The sequence below is a fragment of the Branchiostoma belcheri genome, unplaced genomic scaffold, assembly GCF_001625305.1.
Source record: "Branchiostoma belcheri isolate BF01 breed outbred unplaced genomic scaffold, Haploidv18h27 scaffold38, whole genome shotgun sequence".
Lineage (NCBI taxonomy): Eukaryota > Metazoa > Chordata > Leptocardii > Amphioxiformes > Branchiostomatidae > Branchiostoma > Branchiostoma belcheri.
Genome location: NW_017803998.1, coordinates 2216008 through 2241856, shown reverse-complemented (window position 1 = coordinate 2241856; position 25849 = coordinate 2216008). Strand labels below are relative to the sequence as shown.

The following is a 25849-nucleotide window of genomic DNA, read 5'->3' as shown; positions in this document are numbered from 1 at the left end:
AATGTCCTTGGGTAAATTAATAGACAAACACTGCTTTGAAAAAAAATTGTCAAAGGAAACCCTTAAGAAACAACAAAGGATGCACAGAATGACTCCACAGATCTAGAATTTCAACATAATGGCAATTTTATTATTGGCGAACTGCTTATGTTGTAACGTTAACATCATGAAAAATTAAAGACCTCTTTATGAATTGCGACAAAAATACAATTTAATAATCTAGTAAATATAATTACCTTTGATTGTAATACATTGATAATACATGTAATTCATAGAAATCCCGTATTTGTTAGCTTTCCTCTGAATACTTTCAACATACACACTCCATTAGCAAGGTGTGGGGAAACCATATAACGTTACATGTAGAGTAAAAATCTTCTTCAGGCAAATTGTGTAGTGACCTCTTGATTTTTAGAAACTTTTCACATATTTCTATCATTACAATTATCATTGCACATTTGTCAAGTCATTTATTGAATAAAGCTACATGTAGTGCAGTCTTCTTACGACATATGTTAGAATATGTACAGCTGTCATATTTTAGCAGATAGCTTCTGCTACGTGTATATTGGGGCCATGTTTAGCTGAATGACACTTGCTGGACCGGGCTATTATATAACCGCTATTCGACCATTTTGGGCAGAATCTCTTTGTTAACACACACATTTGGCGTATCAAATATGAAATGATTGAAATTATGCCTTGATGAGACCACCGATTTGCTCAGTGACCAGGCCATGCTTGATGACCACTTGTCCTGTTGAAGAGTGACCACAGACCACTGGTCAGTCCTGACCATCTCACCGGTGTGACCAGGTGGGTTTCCTCTTCTCCAAGAAGGCACTGATGCCCTCACGTCCGTCTTCTGTCTGTAGGTTGTCCACCATCACCTCTCCTGCTTCCCTAATGTGTGGAGATCAGATATATATAGAATACAACACGGTGTATTCCGTATCGCCCGAGGTACCAGCCCGACCGTGCGTCGGATCGCCCGAAGGCCGGAGGGAGATCCGATCCGCGGGAGGGCTGGGACCGAGGGTGATGCGGAATACACCGTGTTGTATTTCATTTATGTCATACCCACCCAAGAAAACGCGACTTTCAATGCGAGATGAGCCAAAAGTTGGTGCCACTGAACCCTAAACTGAACCCTAAACTGCAACAACATCAATTCCAACGTGCGGATTCTGTATTCGAATTTTCGAAAGGGGCACACGCGGTTAGGGCGAAACGCGTTCGAATCGTTTTATGGAAGCCAGGGAAGCGTTCGATAACGGGTTCCGGACCGGGCCGTACCGTAAAGTACGGCCCGGTCCGGAACCCGTTATCGAACGTTATCGCGGCCCGGGTATGATATAAATTAAAATACGTACGGATGTCATATCATATCAGATAGCTTATGTTAAATGTATATTGGGGCCATGTTTAGCTGAATGACACTTGCTGGACCGGGCTATTATATAACCGTTATTCAACCATTTTGGGCAGAATCTCTTTGTTAACAGACATATTTGGCATATCAAATACAAAAATGCTTAAAATTATGCCTTGATGAGACCACTGATTTGCTCAGTGCCCAGGCCATGCTTGATGACCACTTGTCCTGTTGAGGAGTGACCACAGACCACTGGTCAGTCCTGATCGCCTCACCGGTGTGACCAGGTGGGTTTCCTCTTCTCCAAGAACGCACTGATGCCCTCACGTCCGTCTTCTGTCTGTAGGTTGTTCACCATCACCTCTCCTGCTTCCCTAATATGTGGAGATCAGATATAATTATGTACATTAGGATCCGTGGAGTAAATGTTTAACATACCCCTAATAGATAGTTTGTTTTTTATTTATTTATTTGAAATTGCAACATGGCAACACAATGTTGCCGCCAGGCAGCTGATAGCTGATATTGCGACATCATACACAAATATACACAATAGACACATACATAAGTACATTGTCGATCAAGTTACAATAAAAAATTAGATATAAGAAATACTAGGGTAACTAGAATTAAATCGATAAACATTAGGGCTAAACATACATGTATCTGTTAAAAAGGAACAGTGGCTCAGCTGGAAGTAAATCTTTTGGTAGATGTAATGTACATGTTGAGTGCATCTAGAAGTTGCTTGTTAGTGACAAGGTCATGGTCTGCTGATCCTTGGAGTAGGAGAGAAGCCGTAGGTCGCTGGTGTACGAGGCGTTCAATGGTAGAGATAGTTTGTTTGTGTTTGTTTGTTTGTTTCTTTGTTTGAACCATTCTTTATTCTAGTTTTCAAATGTAATGTTGGAAAAGATATTGTCTTCAATGGACAGAATTCTCACATTGACCAAACATCCGACAAAAAACGTCAAAAATCCTGGTTACACACAGGTGCAGACGGTGCAGTACGTTCTGCTGACATGTTTAGTCTCCCTACCTGTAAGCTTCATCCCTGGACTTGGTTATCTGGCTGTAGAAGCAGGCTTTACCTATGGCCGTCACTGATCTACTTGTGGTGCAAATTTGTTGGGCCAATCTATGGGTCTGAAGAAGAAGAAAAAGAGTTTAGTTGTTTTGAATAACAAGGTAAACCACCTTTAGTCATAACACACCTGCTTTGTACAGTATTAGTACAAGCTCCATAAGACTAGACTTTTATGTTTGATCCACTCACACCAGGATGGACCTCTAAGTAAGTAATAAGTGTGGTGGGTTCTTTAACATCATGGCTCTCTTCAAACACGGGACCTCCACTTTATGTGGCATCAAAGACGATGTCCCTTACTGAAGCTAGGTACAACTCATTTTCACCTAAATTATGTGAAAAATTAGGTGTAACAAGCATTTTCCAAAGACAGAACATTGGGGGCCTGGTAGGGATTTGAACCCAGAACCTTTAGATTCTATGCCAACAACCCTAACCAGACGACCACCTTGACCATTAGATTAAAAGCAATTTTAAGAGTTCAAAAAGCCATGCCATCACCTCTTCGTCCAACTTTGATTCCGGTACCACCTTACTCACAAGGCCATGTAGCAGTGCATCTGTGGATAACAAGAAAATAGTATAACATTACATATCACACATATCAGGATCACCATAAACCACATCAATAGCCTTCCATGATAATAGCCAATCACAAGGTGGAACTATAATCAACTTGAAAGGGAGCCAATGGCATGTCTTGACTCATTGTGATTGACAGATGTGAGCATCATACCCTGTGCTGTGATTGGTTGTCCAGTAAAGAGCATCTCCATGGCAACCTTCCTGGGCACTGCCCGTCCCAAAGCTACAGCAGGGGTGCTACAGAACAGTCCAACTTTCACCCTGAACAATCAGAAGAAGATATTATTTACATAGCAGGAATCACAAGAAAATATCATTAAATATCAAATATGTACATTTCAGAATCTGACCTTCAAATTCACCAAATTTCCTGAGCCTGTGACCTCCTGTTATGCTGCCTGTCAATCTGCACCTACCCACATGCTGTCAACTCTGTCCATACAAACATATACACAAACATGCAGCCAACCTACCCAAAACAATACTTCCATACCTGGAAGTAATTACATAAAGGAAAATGAATTGTGTGTGGAAGAAAAGGCAATGTGTTACCCAGGTGTAGCAAACTGTGCTGTGTCTGAAGCCACCACAATATCGCAGCTGGCCACCAACTGGCATCCAGCAGCTGTAGCCAGACCTGAAGACATGGACCAAAACTTGTGTGTACAGATTTCCTGGCACCTGCATATGTAAGGCACTTCTAGAGCTGCATGTCATGACCATGAATCCAAAGTAAGAATCCATGATAAGGGCCAATCATAAGGTGTAACTGTGTAAGTCTATCTTATCAACCAGAGGGCCAATGGCATATCAGTACTCATATTAGAAATGATGACTCATTGTGATTGGCAGATGTGAGAATCATACCCTGCGCTGTGATTGGTTGTCCAATAAGGAACATCTATTGTGATTGGTCCTTGTAATGAATTCTTTCTTTGGATTCATGTGACTCTGGTAGTGGGTCACTCACCCTGAATAAGGCCACAGGAAATTTTTGAATTGGACTCAAGGATGGCTTCCCTCAATTCTTCCTAGTTCACCCCTCAATTGATTTCTTAAGAAGCCTTACCAAGTCAATTACATTATATACTCCTCCATCAGGTATATCCAGAGACCGTGGATTGTTCAACTCCACGGCACGAAAAGTGGTCAATTCCACGGCCGGACGGTGATTACTAAAAGTGGTCAATTCCACGGCCGTGGAGTTGAACAATCCACGGTCTCCGGAAATAGCTCCCTCCATCAATAATTTCATCTGGTTGGTGAATGATTGAAAAGAAAAGTCCTTTTAATTCACAACTACTTGTTTATCTAGGAGTTTTGAATAAAGAACTTTGCCATTTATTGTGTACTCGTCCAAAATATTATGTGGAACTAATAATCATACTGAAATAAATGTATGTACAAGTACCTTGGACTTTTGCAATGACAGGGACTGGTAAGTCCTGTAAAAGGGAAAACACAGATGTTATAAAGTGCCTTCAAAATGAATTATAGATGCTTGTTATAACTAAAATGTATAAAGTGTTCTTTAAAAAAAAGTGTCCAATTTGTCTCACCTGTACAAGTGTCATGACTCTGGTGCAGGCATCAAAGATTTCAGTGTGCTTTTCTCTGCTATGTGCTGGGGACTACAGGATAAAAACAACACATAAGTTGCAAAAGAGTAGAGCATTTGCTAACAGTAACACTCAGCCAATACAGTGGTACTTAAGATAATGAAATCAGAAATGAACCAATAGATAAGCCCATTGGCAGTTTTAGTTGTGTAGGTATGGCTACTCCTTTGAATGTTTAGATACATTTTAAGTTGTATCGTCTCAATGTAATCTCCAAGCAGATCCCTCTCGGTGCAAAAAGACAGTATCAAATTGGCCAGGCAGTATCCATTAGCCAGAGAAGCTCCATTAGCCACAGACGGGTGGTGGGGATCAGGACAAAAAAAAAGCCATATATAAAAAGGTAACGATCATTCCCCCACAACCTCTGCTTGGAGAGTAGTCTCAATGTACCAGTTTGGGTTTACAGAAAATAAAGGCTGTCTACAAACCAGGCCACAAGGCTACCATGCTATCCCTTTTCTGCACCCCAAGACGGGGTTGCCGTTACAAATCAAATGGTACCCAGGCTATAAGTATGAATTCAGTGAAATACTTTTAAAACATTTCATTGTGTACTTGGAATTCTGTTTATTGACAGCTTCTCTTCTAGTATATTGGTGGGGTAGCTCCTAACCCTCGAAAACACACACAAATCCCTACCAGTTCATTGAGGTCGTGGCCAGCAGAAAACACGGGTCCTTCAGCAGCGATGATGATGACCTGCAGGTCATCCTGACTCCCTCCTGTCAACAGGTCCCTCCTCAGACTCTCCAGCATGGCCAGGGAGAGGGCATTCCTGCAACAGACGTACTTTATAACTAGAAAGATAACATTTGCATTGCAAAGCAAATGCATCATGTTATCTCACATGGCCCAGCTTAACAAACAAACTACTGCTTTTATTCTTACTCAAACACACTCATATAACGTTAGATGTATATTGTGACCATGCAGCCCCTCTTGAACTTACTAGTAGTTCTGCACGGCACTTGCAACATGATGTAACCCAACACCAGTTACCATGGTGACAGACTTCTGGTCCTGGTCATTGACTTGTTTGTTTGGAGAAGAAGTTTCATGAGGACTTATTTCAGTGTATCCCCCACGTAAGCAGGTGATGAGAACCTTACTGGTTGTGTAAGAAGAAAATTCTATACCCTTATTTCAGTGTATTTAACCATGAGTCAAAGGTAATCGTACTGACTGCCCCATGATATTGAGATGAGCCACTCTGGGTAAATATAAAGAAACCAGAACAAGCTGCTAGGAGGACCAAACTCACAACACTTATTCCTGACAGGAAAAGCCAAACAGTAAAGACCATAGCATGTTCAGGATAAAAGATACAAAAAACAGAAATTCTGCTGCAGTACCAAGGTCATCCACCAGGAGGCCCATATTTGACCTTGACCTTTGTCTTTCCAAGCCTTACCAACATACCAAATATCATCACAATCCATAAAGGCATTCTGAAGTTATGCTGACCACAAAGTTGCGGAAACACACACAGACAGACACATACAGACAGACACGCCAAAAACAATACCTCCATTTTTCATGGAGGTAACATTACTAACAAACAAACAATATCTAGTCAAACCTTACCTTTTCCTTGGGTTGTTGAGAGTGATAGTCCTGATGCCTGCATGTTGGGACGACACAGTCAGCCCAGGCTCAGTAGCACCGGGGGTAGCAGACGACAGATGTCGACTCAACAGGGGAAGGACTCTCCGATTATTGTAGCCCTGCACACTGGACCTTAGCACTGATGCACAGACCTGGAAATATAAACACAATGCCTTACCAGCAGGTTGGCAGAACGTACTGCGCCTGCGCAGAATCCCAATTTTTCACAGTTTTCGTTGGATTTTTGGTCAACGATGCATTAGAATTTTGCTTGTTGCAGACGATATTATTTCCGACATAACATTTGGAAACTACAGACGGAGTGTTAACCTTATATGCGCGAATACAACCTTATATGGGACATTCTGCCAAAGTGCTATGCACAATATATTACTGATTTCGCGCAGGTACAGTACGTTCTGCCGACGTGCTTGCCTTACTCACTCTGCAGTGTACCTGCTACCAAAGTGCAGAACTCTCTACAGACAACAGTCAGTCTTCCCACGTACAATCCAGGAATGGAATCGGACATGGCCCTCTGATCCACCTTGGAGGGTGGCCGGCATGCCCTTTTCCGTAGAGCGCAATCGGCCGTTTCAATTCTACGTAGAGCATACACGGACCGCTCTAATTCAACGTAGAGCGTAATTGCCGCACTTTGCGTAGAGCGTATTCGCCGATTTCATTCTACGTAATGTGTTGTACTTGTAGACACTTGGAATTTATTGTAAAGTGTAATCGAGAAGTTTCCGAATTCAGTGTAGAGCGTTGTCGGGACCCCCCATGCAGGCCCCCTACAAGTTATACTAGTAACTCCTTCTCCTTTTAATATTACATATTGCACAGTAACCCCAAAACATATATGGCAACAGAATCTTCGACTAGATGAAGGCGGTCGCCTCACAGAAAGAAGAAGAGAACATTATATAAACATTAAGGAAGAGAACTCAATTACTTTCTTAGCCTGTCAATATTAGTGTAGGAAAAAATCTTCTAGCCTGTTGCAACAAATATGGGGCTCCCAGGAACAGAACCCGGACCGCTGTATCTTGCGACCCCAACACCATAACCGCTAGGCCAAAAGGGCCAGGACCGGACCCGTCAGACACGTCAGTTGGTAGCACTTAAAACGTCACTTTTGCACTGTCAAATATAGCCTTTGGCAACTAGTTACAAAGTTTTTTCTTGGTACCGCCCCCCTCCAACTACCATGCACCGCAAGCCTTCTATGACCGTATAAAACCTTATAATTAGCGTCTACACACCAACAGAACCTTAAAGACCAACTCACCTTCCACATACTGTTGTTACTGACCGTTAAAGTTTAAAAATCTCGCTTTGGTATCGGCGATCGACGTGCAAACGTAAACTGGTGCAAACTTCACAGCTGACACACCGCTCTCGTCCTCAGGGCAGGGTCAAACTTCGCAGCTGACTTTACACTCTCGTTCCCAAGATCTATTAAATCTCCAAGCAGATGTAACGGGTTTGTGGAAAACTACTCACAGCTTCATAGAAGAACAAACACGTAAAATATGTCACAAATTAGCTCAAACCACACGTGATGCGCTAGCATCAGCCACGTGGATGTTACAAAAAAGGTATATTTGGAAAGAATAAGGTTGTCTCAATTTTTGGCGACGCCTCAGGGGCGAATCTAATAGTTTATATCATACCGTACCCGGGCCGCGATAACGTTTGATAACGGGTTCCGGACCGGGCCGTACTTTACGGTACGGCCCTGTCCGGAACCCGTTATCGAACGCTTCCATGGCTTCCATAAAACGATTCGAACGCGTTTCGCCCTAACCGCGTGTGCCCCTTTCGAAAATTCGAATACAGAATGTTGTAAGCAGTTGCATTTTAGGGTTTTATATAGTGGCATTGAAAGGCGTGTGTTCTTGGGTGGGTATGACATAAATAAAATACAACACGGTGTATTCCGCATCGCCCTCGGTCCCGGCCCTCCCGCGGTCGGGGCGATACCTCGGGCGATACGGAATACCACGTGTTGTATTCTATATATACTATATGAGCAGTCTGCAAGAATTCTAGGGCTTGTACAGGGGTTTCTGTAATGTACTAAGGAATGCGTCGTTGATATATTATGGTTTTTGAAATGTAGATAGCTGATGTAATGATTGATATGATTAGATGTAAATAATGCAAATCGCTATCCAATTTTTATAATTAATGAGAAAATTTATTAATGGGTAAATACGTAATATTATGATACATAATATTATGCTGTGACCTTACAGTCTTTAACACACCTTTTCTCTAACCCATTGTTATTGGTCTTTATTAGGAACGAACACTCATGCATGAAATATAAAACTCATCAAACATCATGAGTCCTCATGACCTCCAAAGTCCTAGTTATAGCACATTCTGAAGGAAACCCTCACTAATCTCCAAGCAGATCTTTCGGTTGGGTGGCAAAAGACAGTATCCATCGGCCATCCTGTATCCATTAGCTAATGGACACTCCTCTGGCCAATGGATACTGTCTTGCCACCGAAAGATCTGCTTGGAGATTAACCCTCCCAACGATGATCACGGATATACCATCTCATGAGGAAAGATAGCTACCATGTTGCACCAGTTTCCCGAGGTCACCACCAAATCCCCGTTCGGTCCAACAGCCAGACCAGTTGGCCTTGTCACATTGACGACCGTGCGGACAAATTTGCCATGCCTGGTGAACATGTCTACCCGATTGTTTCCTTGGTTAGCTATGAGGATGGAACCCGAGCTGTCAATACCAATACTTCGGGGATAAGCCAGCTGGCCCTCGGCTCTTCCGAAGCCTCCAAATTTAAATAACGACTGCCCGGAGTGATTGTACACTGTGACAAAGCTTGATACGTATGCAGGATTGGAAACGAAGAGATTTCCTTCGTTGTCTGTGGTGAAATATGAATTTGCAAAGAATGATTCAATTTGAAAACTATGATGGAACGAGCCGTTAGGATGGAACATCAGAACTATGCCGGGACCCATCACAAGGATTTTGACGCCAAAAGCATCAAAGGCAATTCTAGGCTTCCATCTTAAGGGTTGTATTTTGAACTTCGTTAATACCACACCGTTCTGTGTGTATTGTACTACGCTCTCTGCTCCTGTCACCCACAAATGACCATCTCTGTCAATGGCAATATCAGAAGGGTGCATCGTAGAATTCTCCTTGTCTCCGGGAACGACCGTTGGGAAGAGGCGGAGGAAGACTCCATCCATGCTGAAGACCTGCACTCGTTCGTTGAAATAATCAGTCACGAATATTTCATTTGCAGCAGACACGACCATGCCGTGGCTTGAATGCATATGAAATCTTCCCGGATCTTTTCCGGTCCCACCGAAGAGGATCTTTTCTAAGTTCACTTTTCTATTGTTGGTGCCTGAAAGTGATTACAATAATGCACATATTCAAACGTTGAAACCATAATAGCCTAATATAATGACCATTCTAATGCTCAAGTTAAGCTGTTGATATTCAGCTCTCAAGTATCTATAACGGTGCAATGATGGGTTGTGCATATGGAATACCTGAGTACAGGCGTGCTTTTAATGGTATATTGAAATCAAGCTTGTTAGACCCCAAAGTTTGAACTCCTTGTTTTAATATTAAATGTTCAAGTTGGTATTGAAACCTCACACTTTATGAAGCAATGTGGCTGCATGTCGAAAGTTGTATTCATGATTGGTGTTTTAGGATGAAATAGACTATATGATGTTAAAGTGTCAAAAATACTATGCAATACATAATTCACGTGCGTTAGAGTGGGGTTATGGACAATGCTTATTATTATCAACCAATCAAATGAGGCTACATTTTTGTACCTTGTGAGCTGTATGAAGTCCACGACTGTGTTGTTTTTGTTGTCCAGAAAGAGTCACTGGTAATGTTTTGCTGTAGGAGAAGACAGATGTAATGCTGTTATTTGCTTCATATTCCAACATTTCATGACTAGACATTGTGACGGCACACTCAAGTTATATCAACTAATTTTATACCGCCACCAACGCAGAGGGCGAATACAAGACAAGACGATACTAATTTTCACTTGAGTTAAGTGAGGAAAGTCGTGTAAAGTGCCTTTCCTAATACAAATACAAATACAAATTTTACAAGGGCACAAAACAATTCAAACCACGATAATACAAGAAGAGACGGGAAGGCTTACCAGTTCAATATCCCGGGTACGGAATGGAAACCCTGCAATAATTCCTCCGATGATCAACGATAACACAAGGATACATGTTATCAAAACAGGTAAGTATCTGCGTCCTGAAAAATATAACATCATTGCAAAGTTAAACAGCTGGGAAAGAATTCTCTGTTTTAAGTAAGAAGATGCCGCTGCTTATGAGTTCAAGACGAACCTAGACAAATACTGGGAGAGCAAAAAGTATAACACTGAGTGAAGTCGAGATCGGGATCACCACAGGATTACCTCTCATCCCGAAGACGGTATCAAGGACAAGGTATCAAGGTATCAAGATTTTGACTGAAATACTTCTAAGCTTTCTATATTCTAAAACTTACGTTAACCATACTAAAGATTTGATGGATTTAAAGTCACCAAAGAAATTAAATGATCGATAGAAAACCTATGACAACATCTTGATATTTAATTAAAAACGATATTGTGTAATAGATCTTACCGTATGCCCTTTGTTGAGGAACGTTTGCCACGTATATCGGATTGCGGATTTGGGCGGTTTGAGCGTAAGCTTGGTTAGGGATGAGTGAGTTCATGATCAGTACCATGTTCATCGGATTAGGGTTCAGGACGTTTTGCACATCCGTTGGATGAGGATGAAGAGTCTTCAGAGGATGTCGCACCCTACGTAGGCTACCGTGGTCGTCAGTAAAGCCGAAAGTGTCAGTATCATCGTTGAAAGGACCACGTCCTGACATGTTACTTGAAGGAATATCGTTGCTGTTGTTTGAAACCGTTTTTCTTTTCTGAAGAGGCTCCTTAGTTTGCATCTCTTCTAAACTTGAAGCCATAGTCACCGCGTCATCCTGACACATGTATGCAACAGCGTAGGGTTGGATATCGACATCAGCAGGACTGGTCTCGGTAGTCTGTTCAGTGAGAGCTGCAGCACCGTGTGCTGTGTTGTCATCATCATCATCGGTTTGCAGGTATCTTACAGCATATGGAAGGAAGCTAGGATTGTCATCACGTTCTGTGTCTTTGTTATTGTCATCATCGTGCCCGTATCTGACAGCATATGGTTGGATGCAATGGTTGTGATCACCTTCCGCGTGTTTTCTGTTCTCGTCATCACCATCTTCGTGCTTGTATCTGACAGCATATGGCTGGATGCAGGGGTTGTCATCACTGTCAGCTGGTCCGGTGGGTTCAGGGAGAAGGTTTGGTTCGTCAGTTAGGTCAGAGTTCCGGTTGTTTTGCGGGTAGATCGGATTAGGCTGCCGGGCATGTTGCGGGTGGATGTTCCCGGCGTGTTGTTGGTAGATTGGATTTGGGTGTACGTCATTTGGGGCATACATCGAATCAGGGTTCGCCGTGTCTCCGTCATACACAGCTATAGTTGAAGTTTCAGTATCATCCTCTGATGAGCAAAGTGGACGTCGTGTTTCGAGTACGTGACTATCATACCCGGCCAGGGTTGAAGCTTCAGTATCATCCCCGGATGAGCCTCGTCCTGCCGTGTTGACTGGGATGTTACTGCTGCTGGCTGCCGCTTCTTCTGATTTCTGTAAGAGTTCATCTCTTTTATCCCTCGTTTGTAGACATGCATCAACGTATGTTTGGACCTCACCATCAGTAGGGCTGGTCTCAAAACTTGAGGATTTGTTTGCGTAATTATCATCTGCATCTTGATATCCGACAGCGTACGGTTGGATGCAGGTGTTGTCGTAATCATCATTGCCATCAGTATCTATATACCGGACAGAATACGGTTGGGTGGAGTGGCTTTCACCATGTTTTGTAGATTTATCATCATAATCATCAACAGCATCTGGATGTACAACAGCATACGGTTGGATGCAGAAGTTTTCGTCATTTTCTGTAGGTTTGTCATCATAATTATCATCACCATCTTGATATCCAACAGCATAAGGTTGGATACAGTCGTTGTCATCACTGTCAGATGGCCTGGGGGTACTCTTCAAATTTTGACTTGCTGGCAACATGTTGTCTCTCGGCAGATCGTCTGTCGTGACTCCTGAGACAATGTTGTCAGCGAAGTTATCTGCCACGATTCCGTCAGTGTACATAACAGGTGGTTCTAAGGTAGACATGTGATTACGGGGTATTTGTTGCCTCTTGCACCAAACAGGTTGTCAGTGACCCTCGCTTTTTTTTCACCGACGTTTATAATCCCTTCCTTTCACTCGAAGTTGTTTGTTTTAAAGAAGGTAGTCCAAGTAGAGACCTAGGATTATGCTGGATTTGGCCTTCTAGTCCTTTAGTCCTTCACCTTTGCACATCAATACTTGTTCAATATAGTACGTGTATAACGCTCTCGTTTGAACCAAACAGCTCAAAGGATTACACTGTAAGTTCTTACTCTTTGGCACCCACCCCTGGCACCCACGTGAGATTGAGATATCCTATGATTGTCTACTTTGAGTTTTTTTTCTTTCAAAGCCTTGATACGTCGCGTCGGTGAAGGTTAGACATCCAGGTAATAAGATAAGCAAAAAACAGTTACTCAAGCAGCTGGATATGATTTTGGAAACGGTCAGACGTTTCAGCTAGTATCCACTACATTTTGTCAGTGACAATAGAGGCTTGCAGGAGAAAGGCAGGTTTAGAAGCACGAAGTAATGATTGATACTCGTAGTATGCAAATCAGTTGTGACAAATATTTGTAAGCGCAAAAGGAAATAAAAGTTAGACAAGTCAAGACAAGGATAAGGAAGCTTAAGGAAGCTACCCATAAACAGCTAGGGATAAACCCAAAGTGATGATTTAAAAAAATGTACGTGGAAGCAACAGTCAAAGTTTCAAAGTTTGTCCGCCGTTAGGTTGAGTAGGTTGACATCACGTGGGTGTGTAATGTAATGTCATATTCGGGTATTTAACGATACATTCCGCCTATAGTTCTAAAATGTCATAATCTACTCTAAAAGGTCAACTTGAGCCGAAGCGATGTACGACGACACATTGCAAAACACAACTGTGCTCCTTACCCAGGCGAAGACAAGAATATTGAATATTCAACAGCAGTTTTATTTTCAAAAATACAACGGAAAGTCCACTGAATTTACACATCCGAGCAGTCTTCTTTCCGTTTTGTTTTTCTACCTTTTTTCTTTCATTTTGATAGCGAAAGCCTTCCCCATACTCCAGAATTATAACGATAATTGTCTAACTTACATGTACACACAGTAGCAAATACAATTCTGTCCTACTATACCCAGCATTTGCGTAGTGTACTCATTACGTATCGGCTTATCGTGAGCTTGTTACAGAACAAAAAAGTACATCCTGCTTTACTTGGTTTTGTTCTTAGATTTTGTTCGCAGCATGGATTTTCATGATGTGTGTTTTGAGGTTGGAATGGTTGTTGGAGCTGTATCCACACTGTCCATAGTCACACTTGTACGGTTTTTCTCCGCTGTGAGTCATCTTGTGTTTGGCCATGTTGGACAGGTTTGCTGTTCTGTAGCCGCACTGGTCACACATGTATCGCTTGTCGCCTGTGTGTACGGCCTCGTGCTTCGTCAAAGCGGCCTGTTGTCTACACCTGTAGTCGCAGTGGGCACATTTGAACGGTTTCTCACCGGTGTGGGTCGCGATGTGCATCATTAAAGTTCTCCTGTGTGCCGCTCGGTACCCACACTCCTCACAGACATAGCGTTTCTCACCTGTGTGTCTGCGCATGTGAGACTTTAAGTCAGACCCTTTTCTAGCCCTGAACTCGCACTCGGTACAAGCGTACGGTTTCTCACCCGTGTGGACCTGTATGTGTTTACTGAGGATAGATTTTGTAACGGCTCGGTAGCCGCATTGTTCACAAACATGCGGTCTGTTGTCGGTGTGTCTAGCGATGTGCGTGCCTAGGGTACGCTTGTCCATGGCGGCATAGTTGCAGTGTGGGCACTTGTGCGGCCTCGGGCGGTTCTCGGAGTGAGTAAGCACATGTTTCTCCAGGTTGTCCTTCCGGGCAGACTTGAAGTCGCACTCACGGCAGCTGAATGGCTTTTCTCCCGCGTCGTGCTTGTTGGCGAGATGGCATTGGTAGTACCGGAGCCTGTTGCTAGAGTAGTCGCACTGGTCAAACGGACACTTGTACTGCTTCTGTACAGTCTGTTGTGCACATGTCTTGTTCTGGGTGGTTAAGTCTGGAGTTTGTGTTTCGTCGCTCTGCATTTTCGTTTTACAGACGAACCCTTGTACAGTGTAGCCGCCAAACCTGTTTTTTTTTTACTTGATTTGTTGTCTTCTGGCCGGAGTTGAGGTGATTCACACGCTGGCTTGATCTAACTGAAGAAACAAAATTTAAAAAAAAATTAGTATTCTATTATTTATGGTTTTATCTATTGAGATTCACCACATTCGTGGAAGGGTTGACATACCACGTGGCTATCACATTTTCAAGATGAAAACACGGGAACCGGACTGTAAGTCCACATTATGTTACATAGAATGCAGCTCAAGGAACTGGATATATTTTGAAAACTGGCTGACATTTCAAGAAGCATTCAGTACGTTTCATAAGTGACTATTATTAAACGGGCTTTGTAGTTGATGAACTGGTATCGAACAAAGAACTATGAATGAAGTGAAGACAAATCTTAGACAATCCATACGAAACAAAAATGTATGACGATGATAAGACAACGTTAACCTGAGTTTAACTGCAGAATTAGTTAATCACTAACGAAAAGTAGAGTAGTAAAGTAATCGTTATGTCCTTGGTCGACAAAATCTTTCAAGAATGTTCAGCTTCAAGCAAAAACAAAACGACGTTTGGAAGGTACTAGTAAAAGTCGTGATAGCCAGTCTCAGAAATGAAAGAATAAGTACGGGTAGACAAAAATCTGCAGACAACCAGGGCGCTGTTACAAATATAACATAACTGATAGCTAGAATTTACAAAAAAAATCATATATTGGATTGATATCTACATAGTGTTTGAGACTACAAGTTTCAATATATATGTCAAGATAGAGAGTCCAATCTGATTCTACCGGTAGAGAAAACGAGGTCTATATTGCTACAACCATCCATGGAGTTAGAAGTCTCGATCAGAAGTCTCCTTCTAACACCATGCTCCGACTTGATATTGTTCAACAAATCCGTAAAGTTTAATTAAACACATTACTGGTAGCTACCAATACCATTTAAATAGTCTGTGCTTGCCATAAAATCTTTCAATGCTGTACGTGTATGATACTGAACATGAACCACTGCAGATTGTTCACAGATACTCAGAATCGCCTATTTTACTACATGGGAGTCTCTACCCAGACATATACGTTTAGTGTTTTTAAATCAGAACTCGTATATAGTAATATTGGAAGAGGAAAGATTACCTTGACGAAGTGTAGGAGCGAATTGTATCGTGTAGACCTCCTTTCTGTGACGTTCCAACGTATCAAATCCCTCAAGGTTACTGAACTATCAGGAATTTGAACTAAAAGGCTCTTCCGTCTATATCGAATCCTCCCCCTGTAAGGAAATGGCAAGTTTTCATTGGACAGGGGAAGACTGAAGACAACTTCCCTTCACCCCTCTTCACCCCAAAATTAGGGTATCCACGATACGGAAGAGCCAGCGTGTACATCACCTCATCTAAGACAACAACTTATGTAAAAAAAAACAGGTTTGATGTCTACACTGCACAGGGGTTCGTTTTGTAAAACAAAAATGCAGAATAACCACCCATCTGCAGATACGACCCTAAACGAGACGTTCTGCTGACGTGCTATGCACAATACATTACGTACGGTTTCGCGCAGGCACAGTACGTTCTGCCAACATGCTATTTGAACTGGTGGCTCCCCTGTAACTTACCAATCATGTATGTATAAATATGTTTGGATGTGTACTCCCATAAGGGGAATCCCCCTTCCCAGACGCCCCTGTATGGTATAAAGGGCACAGTCGCACTTTGAAACTTCCTCTTTTTACGGCGACAGTTGCGGGTTGAGGTCGTTTCTTTTACCTGCAGAATTGAGAAAAGGTGAGTCTTTTAAAACACGAACAAGGCCAACACTCTAGCATTAGGTTGACACATGCTACAAGGACGCATGCATGATGTACATATATCAACTTCAATGCTTAAGCGAAAAGGGCTATTTCACCGAATAAGGATTGTCGTTGTGAGAGCTACAACAGTTGATTTCTTAATCGTAGAAGCGTCGTTTGGAGAAACATACGGTAGTACGGTAGACAGCTACCATATGTGTCGCAACATATACAGGAGTAACATAAACTGACAAGCCAAATACACCACTGTGCTTAGGTCTTCCTTCACAGCTATAGGGACATGATAATCAGCCAAGGACATATGCGATGGTGTTCAAATATATCTTTCAAGTATATGAATTTAAATTTCCATCGAGTGCAAAGCGAGCAAAATTCCCCACCTAAAATCGCGTGACTAAGGCAATACGTTACCAGTCATAGTTGGCATAGTGTCACATGACCGTGTTATCCAATCAGGACAGCCATGACGTCACTGGAACACACTCTCTTTGGACAACCACAGGTGGGAGGTCTAATATTTACAGAGCGATTATAATGTAAAGTTCACTCGATTGCATTACCTATGCTAGCCTGTTGCAACTAAACAGATTAGAGGAAAAGTTTAGGTTCAAAATGATTTTTATAAAAGAGTCAACGTTACGGACTCTATACCATATGAGCATACGAGCAGCGGAAGACAGAAACAGATGGAGAGCAATGATGGTCAGCCTCAGCAGCAGCTGACATGCGGTGGAGGAGAAGAAGAAGAAAGAAGACTCTATAAACTATAATTGTACTGGAAATAAATGCTCTGAATGGTTGTTTATTAGTCAATTTGGTTTATGTCAGAAACTTAGGTTGGAATAACCATGTAAAAGTTAACAGTATTGTATGTTATTCGAATCACTTCATATACATATTAAGTAACTTTACAAATCAATACATACGTGTACAGTCATACATGCACGTAATATTACTCAATTACTTAACATATTTCGTTCTAAATTCTGCCTGATAAGATACATGTAGATATTGAACTGGGACATACATACATACTGCGTTCTGGATTTTGCATTTAGGGATTACAATTGTTTACAAGTCGCTACCGGCACACTCCACGAAAAGTTTGATAGCAGTGACTGGGGCGAGCTTAACATGCAACCTGCCGGGAAAAGGTAAGTACATTTGTGTATATAACAAGGACATGATCTTTTTTGTCCGCATACAAAGGCAAAATACTTCAAAACTAGCACTACCCTATGGAACGAATACTTGTAGATATGGCTGATGCTGCAGAATGAAAGTTTTGAGAACAAAATGATTTTGCTCATGAAAGTGTTCTTTTGCAAACATCTACCAGAACGCAAGAACGCAAGGGGCATTGTAAATTGATAATCTCTCTCTCCCTCCCCTCTCTCCCTCTCTCTTCCTCTCTCTCTCTATCTGTGTGTGTGTGTGTTTGTGCGTGTGTATGTGTGTGTGTGTGTGTTTGTGTATGTGCGTGTGTCTGTGTGTGTTTGTTTGTTTGTTTGTGTGTGTGTGTGTGTGTGTGCGCGCGCGCGTGTGTGTATACTGTCTCAGTTATAACGACAGGGCCCCAGGTCAGCGAGATATTGTTATTTTCAAGTAGCAACGCTTTCTACCACTCGACGGGGTTCAAAGGTGAAGCAAACATGACCTTTTAACAAGACGTGTGACCAATGGTAATAATTAGCTACGTGTACGTGCGAGTCAGCACGTCAGCAGAACATACTGCCTCAGCGCGAAATCAGGTCAACGTTGCAGAATTTTCTCCCTTGCATGACATATCTTTTCCGACAAAACATTTGAAAACTATAGATGTCATCCTTATATACGTGAACACGTAATAAAACTTTTTTTACCGAAGTGCTAGGCACATTACGTTCCGGATTTTATTTCGCGCAGGCGTAGTACGTTCTGCTGGTGTGTTGTACCAGTCATCGTTGGCATGGCATCACGTGACATTCTCATCCGCCAATGAGGACTGCCTGATTCCAAGACGTCATGGAATGTATCTCCCTAGCACTAGCACGTCAGTAGAACGTACTGAGTGAAATCACTGTTTCTGTTGCATGTTTGCATATCTTTTTCCGACACAATATTTGAAAAAGATGCCATTCTTAATTTAAATATGCGAACAATAATTTAAACGACACGTTCTGTAAAAGTACTATGCACGTTACTTTCTGGGTTAAGCGCAGGCGCAGTACGTTCTGCCGACGTGCTACCAGCACTTGTCTTTATATTTACACTAGCCTGTTCCAAAGTCTAGGATGTAGTAATGTGTGGGAGGTAGCTTATGAACGTGTTTATTTCATTCGTTGCCACAATATGGAGACCTTTACTGCTTTACTACTACTACTTTACTCTATAACAATGAAAAATATACCACTGACAATAAACTTTTGTAATATTTCCTTGCCTCTTCACCAGCATTAACTGTCTGTGGACCAGATGACAGCTAGAGTGAAAGCGGAGGCTGTGAGAGGCGGCGCCCGTCGTCATGTCGCAAAAATGGGTGTGGGGCCACCCAATCCTGAAGCTTGCTTGAATAGGCATGATGGGAATAGATCTGTCTAGCTAGTTAGGTCCTTTTTGCACCAGACGTCTGTGGAATTTACCTAACAGATCACGACGGATTGAATTCCGTTTTAAAGTAGTATCAAAAGACCATATCCGGAATAATGAGTGAGCTTACGCTAGAAGATCGTGAGGCTTTGGTGATTTTTGCTGATGTTTTTGGCGTAAATGAAGGGACGGTGAGTGAGGGTCCAGATGCTTTTCTTCTTGCACTCTGGGAGAGAGTGAGAGGGATACTAGGCGATGGGCCGAATGAGTATATGGATTGGATCAAGGATGCACTCTCACAAGTGATACCCGGGGCTGCGCCCTTAGCAGAGACGAGGTTCTTAAATTTAGAAGTGGTTGAAGAATTTACTGAATTGGACAAGATGTTTGAAAGTGGGTTGCATCTTGTTGCCGTAAAGAATGGATACGGACGCAAGTTGATTGAAGCTATAAGTAGAAAAGACTGGGTCTTTGAGCGTGAGGCATTGAAAGGTCTTGGGGATGTGTACTTAGAAGAAGCAAAGATGAATAGGAATAAGTTAGATAACTTCAACAAGGCATGTGCATTTTATAATGAACTCTTACGATGGTGTCAAAGTCAAGAGGAGAGAGAGGTTGCTTTACATCGCATCAAGTATGCCGAGAAATGTACGAAACTAGTCCACAGTCAGATGTGTAAGAAAGAGACCCAAATAGCCGAACCTACATTCTTTGCATCGGTGTCACTTTTCATAGTAGAAGTGATCGTGGAGAAGATGAAAGGAAAGGGTGGAATGGACTTAGTTGGAGGGTATACAGGGTCCTTTGTTAGAGCAGTCATAGTTGGAAATAAGCGCCTGCAAGCAGAATCTTTGAAGAGCCTCGGTGATCTGTACTTTGAGAAGGGAAGAAATGGCAAGGACCACACGACATTGAGCAAAGCACATGGTCTTTATGGAGGAGCCTTGAAACGATGCGACGATTCAGATGGCAGAGAAACACTGAAGCACCGCATGAGATACACAGAGAAATTCCAAAGAAAGTTGGAAAAGGTATGAATTCAAAGACATGGATTTAATTCTTTGCTGACTTTTACACTCATATGTTAATAAAATGTCCATGCCGAAAAACTGAGAAAAAAACTGCTGTCGGACATATGTCCTCCAATAATGATAGATTTGTCTTTTTTGGTCATACTGAGGCGGGGGGGGGGGGCTTTTGACGTCAGCCCCTTGTAACTCGACAGGCACACATCGTAGGGCCTCCAAATTTTCACAGATGTTCTTATGAACGTTTTATGTGAAAAAATACAGAGTTATGATGAAAGTTTAGTGAAAAAAATGTGGTTACACCGACCCCCGGTCTGAATATGGTTAATCTGGATCTTATCCAATTATCAATGGTAGTCCGAGCAATTGTAACTCTTCCGTACTTGTAAGCTTTCTAGAAAACTTACCTTTTGAAAAACAAAATCACTTAGGGTGCAAGCAATGAAAGTTGAAGTTGTGTGTATCTTTACTTAAGGAGCACAAAGAGTTGGATGAAGCTGGAAAAGCTACGCATGATGACAACCTCGAGTCTTTAGCTACCGCTTCACATCAAACAGATAGTGACATCGCGGGCCATGACCAGAGGGAAAGAGGAGGGTGCGTGGTATTATGTATACTTACACCACCATAAAATCTACACATTTGCTCAAGACATAATTTTAATTAAAAGTGGCATCCTGTCACTGTTACCGGTGCAATGGCTCAGTGGGTAGAGTGCTCGCCTTGCATTCGGTAGGTCGTGAGTTCGATCCCCGGCCGAGTCATATCAAAGACATTAAAAACGGTACACACTGCTTTCTCTGCTTAGCACTCAGCATTTGGGAAAGAGAGAAGAGTGTGGGCTACGAAACGGTATGCCATATGCGACCATGCTGATGTACAAGTTTTCCGGACAGAGTAAATTGATAGCACGTCGGGTGGGATAGGACGAGGTATAATGTAAATGTAAAATGTAGCAAACTTGGACCAGAGAGGATCGGAGATCAAAATATGGGAAAATTTTGGGAAGTCGATGATTCTAGGAGCCCTCGAATCTTGGACAGTTTCCTGATAATAGTCCTGATAAGTTTCACGAAATTCACGAAAACCCAAAGTACTTCCATGAAGTCTGGAATCTCCGATTTCTTGTTACGTCATGACACCATTAATTTTACAGACGTATACACATATTAATGCATTGATATTGATTCGTTTCAGAATGAATGCAGAACAGGGCAACTGTATCGAAGAAAGTATAAGCACCAAACGACAGGAAGAAATCAACATATTAGAAACCAACAGGTTCGTGAATTGCTTTTTTTATATTTAAAGTATGTTCTTGTAGATGTATCTAAGATGACCATAGGCCTATATTGATAAATAGGCCATTGGTTGCCTACAATTGTACATTAATATCTTAAGGAAGTGTGACAGATGTTCACTATACCACAATGCGGTAAATATGAATGTACACATGTTATAGTCCACTCATGTGACGTTCGCTATTTTCAGTACATACAATAGACACCTTCAGGAGGGTTGCAGGGCCCTGCAGGAAGGAGACCTGGATCAAGCGGAACAAAGCTTTGCAGCTGCGCTCAAGTCTGTTCATGTGAAGGGTGAGTTTTATCACATTTATCCAGTAAAGCAAACGTTTCTCCGCCGTTTTTTTTTTTTAAAGAAACGTCATCCCTTCAATGATTCTAGTTTGTTAAGTACATAGTAAATAATCCCCTGCCACTCAATCAGAACCTACCTCCCCCTCCCCCACCAACTAACCAAGGTTGGCTGAAATCCATGAGCAGTCTGACCAGATTCAGGTTATGCGTACCTTTTTATACGAATTGAGTGCAAGTTGAATTAAACTTGACTCAAATTTGGCCCCGTACACACTGACCTAATACCGAACACCAATCAACTACTAGCCAACCTCCCGTTCATATCCAAATGTTTCAGACCGTGATTTTGAAACATAACGTTAATCATGTGGAAAAAATTAAGCATGTTACCTCTGTACCCGAGGATATATTTCACGTGAATCTGGAATGGTGCACAAGATAATACGAAGTGTACATTAACAATAGAATAAATTTATAAAAACGAGTACAATGTATCATTAGCATTGGGGCTATCCGATTTGTAACGGAGCTCCTCAAACTGACTAAAAAAACGGGTCAGCGAGTGCAAGGAGCTCCGTTACAAATCGGATGGCACCCAGGCTAACAGCATATTTCTAAGATTATAATTTTTCTCAGAATTGAACACAGATGAAAATTGGAAAGAGGCAGAGCCCCTGCACAAGTTGAGCGATGTCTACCTGAAGAGAGGAATGCAGTCAAAAGACGGGGGAGATTTCACCAAGGCCGCAGCGCTTTGTCATGCAGCACTTGCTAGATCGGCTAAATTAAAGAAAGTAGACAAAGAGGGAATCAAACACACAATCCTAGAAATAACCAAATCATTTCTTAAGGGAGTGCTGAATATCGGGCAGGCAGTGGACATCGATGACGCAGAGAAACACAAATCGATGTTGACAGAAGATCGGGACTTTGTCGAAAAAGAAATGAAACGAATCGAGCTAGAGGTGGACCCGTACAGTCTTGAAAAAGATGACCCAAAGTTACGAGAAACAGAGAAAGCCAGAGTGAAAGCAATCCAAGCATTGTTTCAGACAATAGCCCAACAGCGAAAAATGTTCATAACGTCTCTTGTAGATGAGTGTATAGAGGCAATGGGTCCCCCTCCCTGTAAGTACGCCATGGTAGGCCTGGGTTCACAAGCCACAGGGTTAGTAACCCCGTACTCTGATGTAGAGTTCGCCATTTTAATTGAGAAGGAAACGGACAACAATATCGAGTATTTCCGTAACCTCACTCATTACCTGCATCTCAAAGTGATCAATCTTGGAGAAACCATTCTCCCGGCCATGGCCATTCAGTCCCTGAACGATTTCCACTCTGACGACCCACTTGACGACTGGTACTATGACTCCGTAACGCCCCATGGGTTTTCGTTCGACGGAGCCATGCCAAAAGCATGTAAGACTCCACTTGGCAGAGGCAAGGCGTGCGAACTCATCCGCACACCGGCCAAGATGACTGAAGTTCTGACCAAGGACATAACGACATATCTAAAGGAAGGCTACCATCTTGCTACTGTATTGGGAAATGTGTGTTTGATCACGGGTGAACAGGACTTGGTCGATGAGTATACCGCTTTATGGTCACAGGCGCTACAAGGAAATGATGGGAAAGTTTCCTTGTTGAAGGCTACAATGGAAGAGAATGCTACAAAGTTTTCAATGCAAGTCCCAAGTGACCAGCTGTTGAATGTAAAGAAAGAAATCTATCGATTTTCAAGTCTCGCGGTGTACTGTTTGGCACTATTTCATGACATACAGTTGACCACAATCTGGGACACCGTAGAGCAGCTACACAGACACGGGGTTGTCGATAGCGAGAATGCACATCACCTGATGGTGATGGTCAGTATCTCAGCAGAACTGAGACTACGGACCTACATGAACAACCGTGGTCAAGTGGAAAACATGTCAGCTTTATCGTCAATGGCAACAGACGCAGACTTTGAGGAGACATTGAGAGTGTTCTATTTCTCAAATAGAAAACAGCTCATGAGATACTATTACACAGCAAAACCTTTTCAGGACTTTATTGCACAACTAGGCAACAGTCAGCCACCTAAAGAGATGCCGAATCTATTCGACAATTCATTTAAAATGAGAGCAAAAATTTTCAAAAATCTGTGTGCTTACAAAGAATCAAAGGATTGCATGGTACTGGCACTTGACGAGATTTTGTCAGGGACAGATGTTGCACATGCCGCGGATGATGAAATCAATGACACCGCACCGGAAGTCGCCAATTTAATGAACACGTTGGGTATCGCCTTTCAAGATCTTGGTGATCACAGAAAGGCTGCCGTCTATTTTGAAGGGTCGCTAAATCTGGACAGGAAATTGAGCGAACTCTTAGGTTGGAGCTCTGAAGGATCCAAAAGATTAATTGCTACGGGACTCCATAACTTAGCTCTCGCCGTGATGGACCTTCGTGAGTATGCAAAAGCCGTGAACTATCTTGAGGAGTCACTAGAAATGAGGCAAAGTGTCTATGGCACAATTGCACATCATGACATTGCTTTGTCACTTCACAACTTGGGTATCGCCTGGGCGAAACTTGGTGATTACAGAAAGGCCATCAGCTATTTCGAACAGGCATTACAGATGAGGGAAAGTATCTATCAGACCAAAGAACACCCTAGCATCACTCGTTCATACGACAGATTGGGTTCCACCTATCGCAAACTAGGTGATCACAGACAGGCTATCAACTACCATGAAAAGTCCCTGAAGATGAAGCGGATCATCTATGGTCAGGCCACCGTGCATCCTGACATTGCAGAGTCAATTGACTCCTTGGGTCATGTTTGTAGTGACCTTGGTGATCACAGAAAGGCCATCAGCTACTATCAACTAGCTCTTCAGATGGAGCGGAGAATCTATGGGGAGGATGCCGCACATCCTGCCATGGCCAATTTACTTAACAACTTGGGTTACGCCTGGGTTGCCCTTGGTGATCACAGGGAGGCGCTCAGCTATTTTGAACAATCACTGCAGATGTGGCGTAGTTTCCACGGTGAGACCACTGTACATCATGACCTTGTAGTTGCATTAGACAACCTGGGTACCATGTGGCGCAAACTTGGTGATGACAGTAAGGCCTGCGGGTATTTTGTAGAATCTATGCGCATGAAGCGGAGCATCTATGGCGAGACCTTCGGAAATCAGCTGGCATCGGCTTTCATGAAATTTTTCAAAATGTAGAGTGTAATGCGGGATCAAAAACAATCCGTTGACTGTTGACAACAGTCAAAATGTGTAAATCACCGTGTCATGCATAGAACACTGCGCGCTTTGACACTGCAGCGACACTTAAATATCTTGAACAACGCCCAGAAGGAACTTCGGTTATCAACTAAGGGAACGTCATTGACTTCAGTCACTGTAGGTGAGGAAACGTATCTGCGGTTAAAACACTGAATACCACTTAACAACTTGGGTTTTAGCTCGAGTGGCCTGGAACACTACAGAGAAATATTTGGCCTGTAGACATACGAGCACTCGAGCAAATGTCATGAACTCATAGCACCTTATCCGGATCCCGAAAAGAAACAAAAAAAAGGATGCCGATTACATGAACTATGGATAGTATCCCTTAACGAAATATTACTTAAGATATCTCAGATCTAGATACCTGACATAAAGAAGCTATTGAGTTATGAACGAGAGTTATGAATTAATTGTCCACGAATACTTGAAAGGGTAACGATATGTTAAACTTCACAGTCTGATGGATGTTGTCTGTTACAAGAAAGGACAGAACGCTTAAGTCTACAAAATATGTTTATGAGAGCATCAATGGTAAACAAAGGATATTGGTCACAAATAGCAGTCTCTTGGAGCTACTGCTTTTTCATATACTTCAGATTGCAGAAATTAGGGAAATGTTAGATTTTAACTGGCGCAGTTTGTTGTACATATACATGTATATAATATCTAGTTAAAGCTACACAACAGCTGTATCCTTCAGTGCCATTTAATCCTCTAAACATTAGGACAGCGCTGTTAAGAATGATAGATATGTTTTGCCAAGACACAGGCATATAGACATAAGAAGACCATACTGAGATTTCAATGGTCGTAATCTCCCTCTCACCAACCACGCATCCCCTATATACTATAACTGTTTTGCATCCTACCTCCTGCTAGTACTGGACATTGTTCTACA

General features: G+C 42.3%; 3 protein-coding genes and 1 long non-coding RNA gene across 7 annotated transcripts; 1 reads left to right on the top strand and 3 right to left on the bottom strand.

Annotated features, from left to right (window-relative positions):
* Positions 1 to 161: 161 nt before the first annotated feature.
* Positions 162 to 7686, bottom strand: LOC109476595 (enoyl-CoA hydratase domain-containing protein 3, mitochondrial-like). 2 transcript variants are annotated; one of them, XM_019777581.1, is made up of 10 exons: positions 7566 to 7686; positions 6254 to 6426; positions 5309 to 5444; positions 4607 to 4678; positions 4459 to 4492; positions 3600 to 3684; positions 3199 to 3308; positions 2964 to 3022; positions 2415 to 2521; positions 162 to 903 (listed from the first exon to the last, which is right to left on the bottom strand). In XM_019777581.1, the coding sequence occupies exons 1-10, from the start codon at positions 7572 to 7574 to the stop codon at positions 801 to 803; spliced, it is 888 nt and encodes a 295-aa protein (XP_019633140.1). In that variant the 5' UTR covers positions 7575 to 7686; the 3' UTR covers positions 162 to 800. The 2 variants fall into 2 exon arrangements, with proteins under 2 accessions (XP_019633140.1, XP_019633141.1); XM_019777582.1 differs by lacking the exon at positions 162 to 903 and adding an exon at positions 1362 to 1749.
* Positions 7687 to 10085: 2399 nt separating this feature from the next.
* On the bottom strand, positions 10086 to 11031 carry LOC109476598. The gene is made up of 3 exons (XR_002140620.1): positions 10940 to 11031; positions 10459 to 10562; positions 10086 to 10184 (listed from the first exon to the last, which is right to left on the bottom strand). It is a non-coding gene; the product is annotated as an uncharacterized LOC109476598 (long non-coding RNA).
* A 2251-nt stretch (positions 11032 to 13282) lies between these two features.
* LOC109476596 (gastrula zinc finger protein XlCGF8.2DB-like) lies at positions 13283 to 14683 on the bottom strand. Its single transcript, XM_019777584.1, has one exon. It carries the CDS (start codon positions 14626 to 14628, stop codon positions 13765 to 13767), a length of 864 nt encoding a protein of 287 aa, XP_019633143.1. The 5' UTR covers positions 14629 to 14683; the 3' UTR covers positions 13283 to 13764.
* A 1631-nt stretch (positions 14684 to 16314) lies between these two features.
* LOC109476499 lies at positions 16315 to 25228 on the top strand. 3 transcript variants are annotated; one of them, XM_019777436.1, is made up of 7 exons: positions 16315 to 16444; positions 17529 to 17624; positions 18904 to 20069; positions 20542 to 20663; positions 21264 to 21347; positions 21558 to 21664; positions 22301 to 25228. In XM_019777436.1, exons 3-7 carry the CDS (start codon positions 19155 to 19157, stop codon positions 24883 to 24885), a joined length of 3813 nt encoding a protein of 1270 aa, XP_019632995.1. In that variant the 5' UTR covers positions 16315 to 16444; positions 17529 to 17624; positions 18904 to 19154; the 3' UTR covers positions 24886 to 25228. The 3 variants fall into 3 exon arrangements, with proteins under 3 accessions (XP_019632995.1, XP_019632996.1, XP_019632997.1); XM_019777437.1 differs by lacking the exon at positions 16315 to 16444 and having other exon boundaries at positions 16998 to 17624; XM_019777438.1 differs by lacking the exons at positions 16315 to 16444; positions 17529 to 17624 and having other exon boundaries at positions 18005 to 20069.
* The last annotated feature ends 621 nt before the right edge of the window (positions 25229 to 25849 follow it).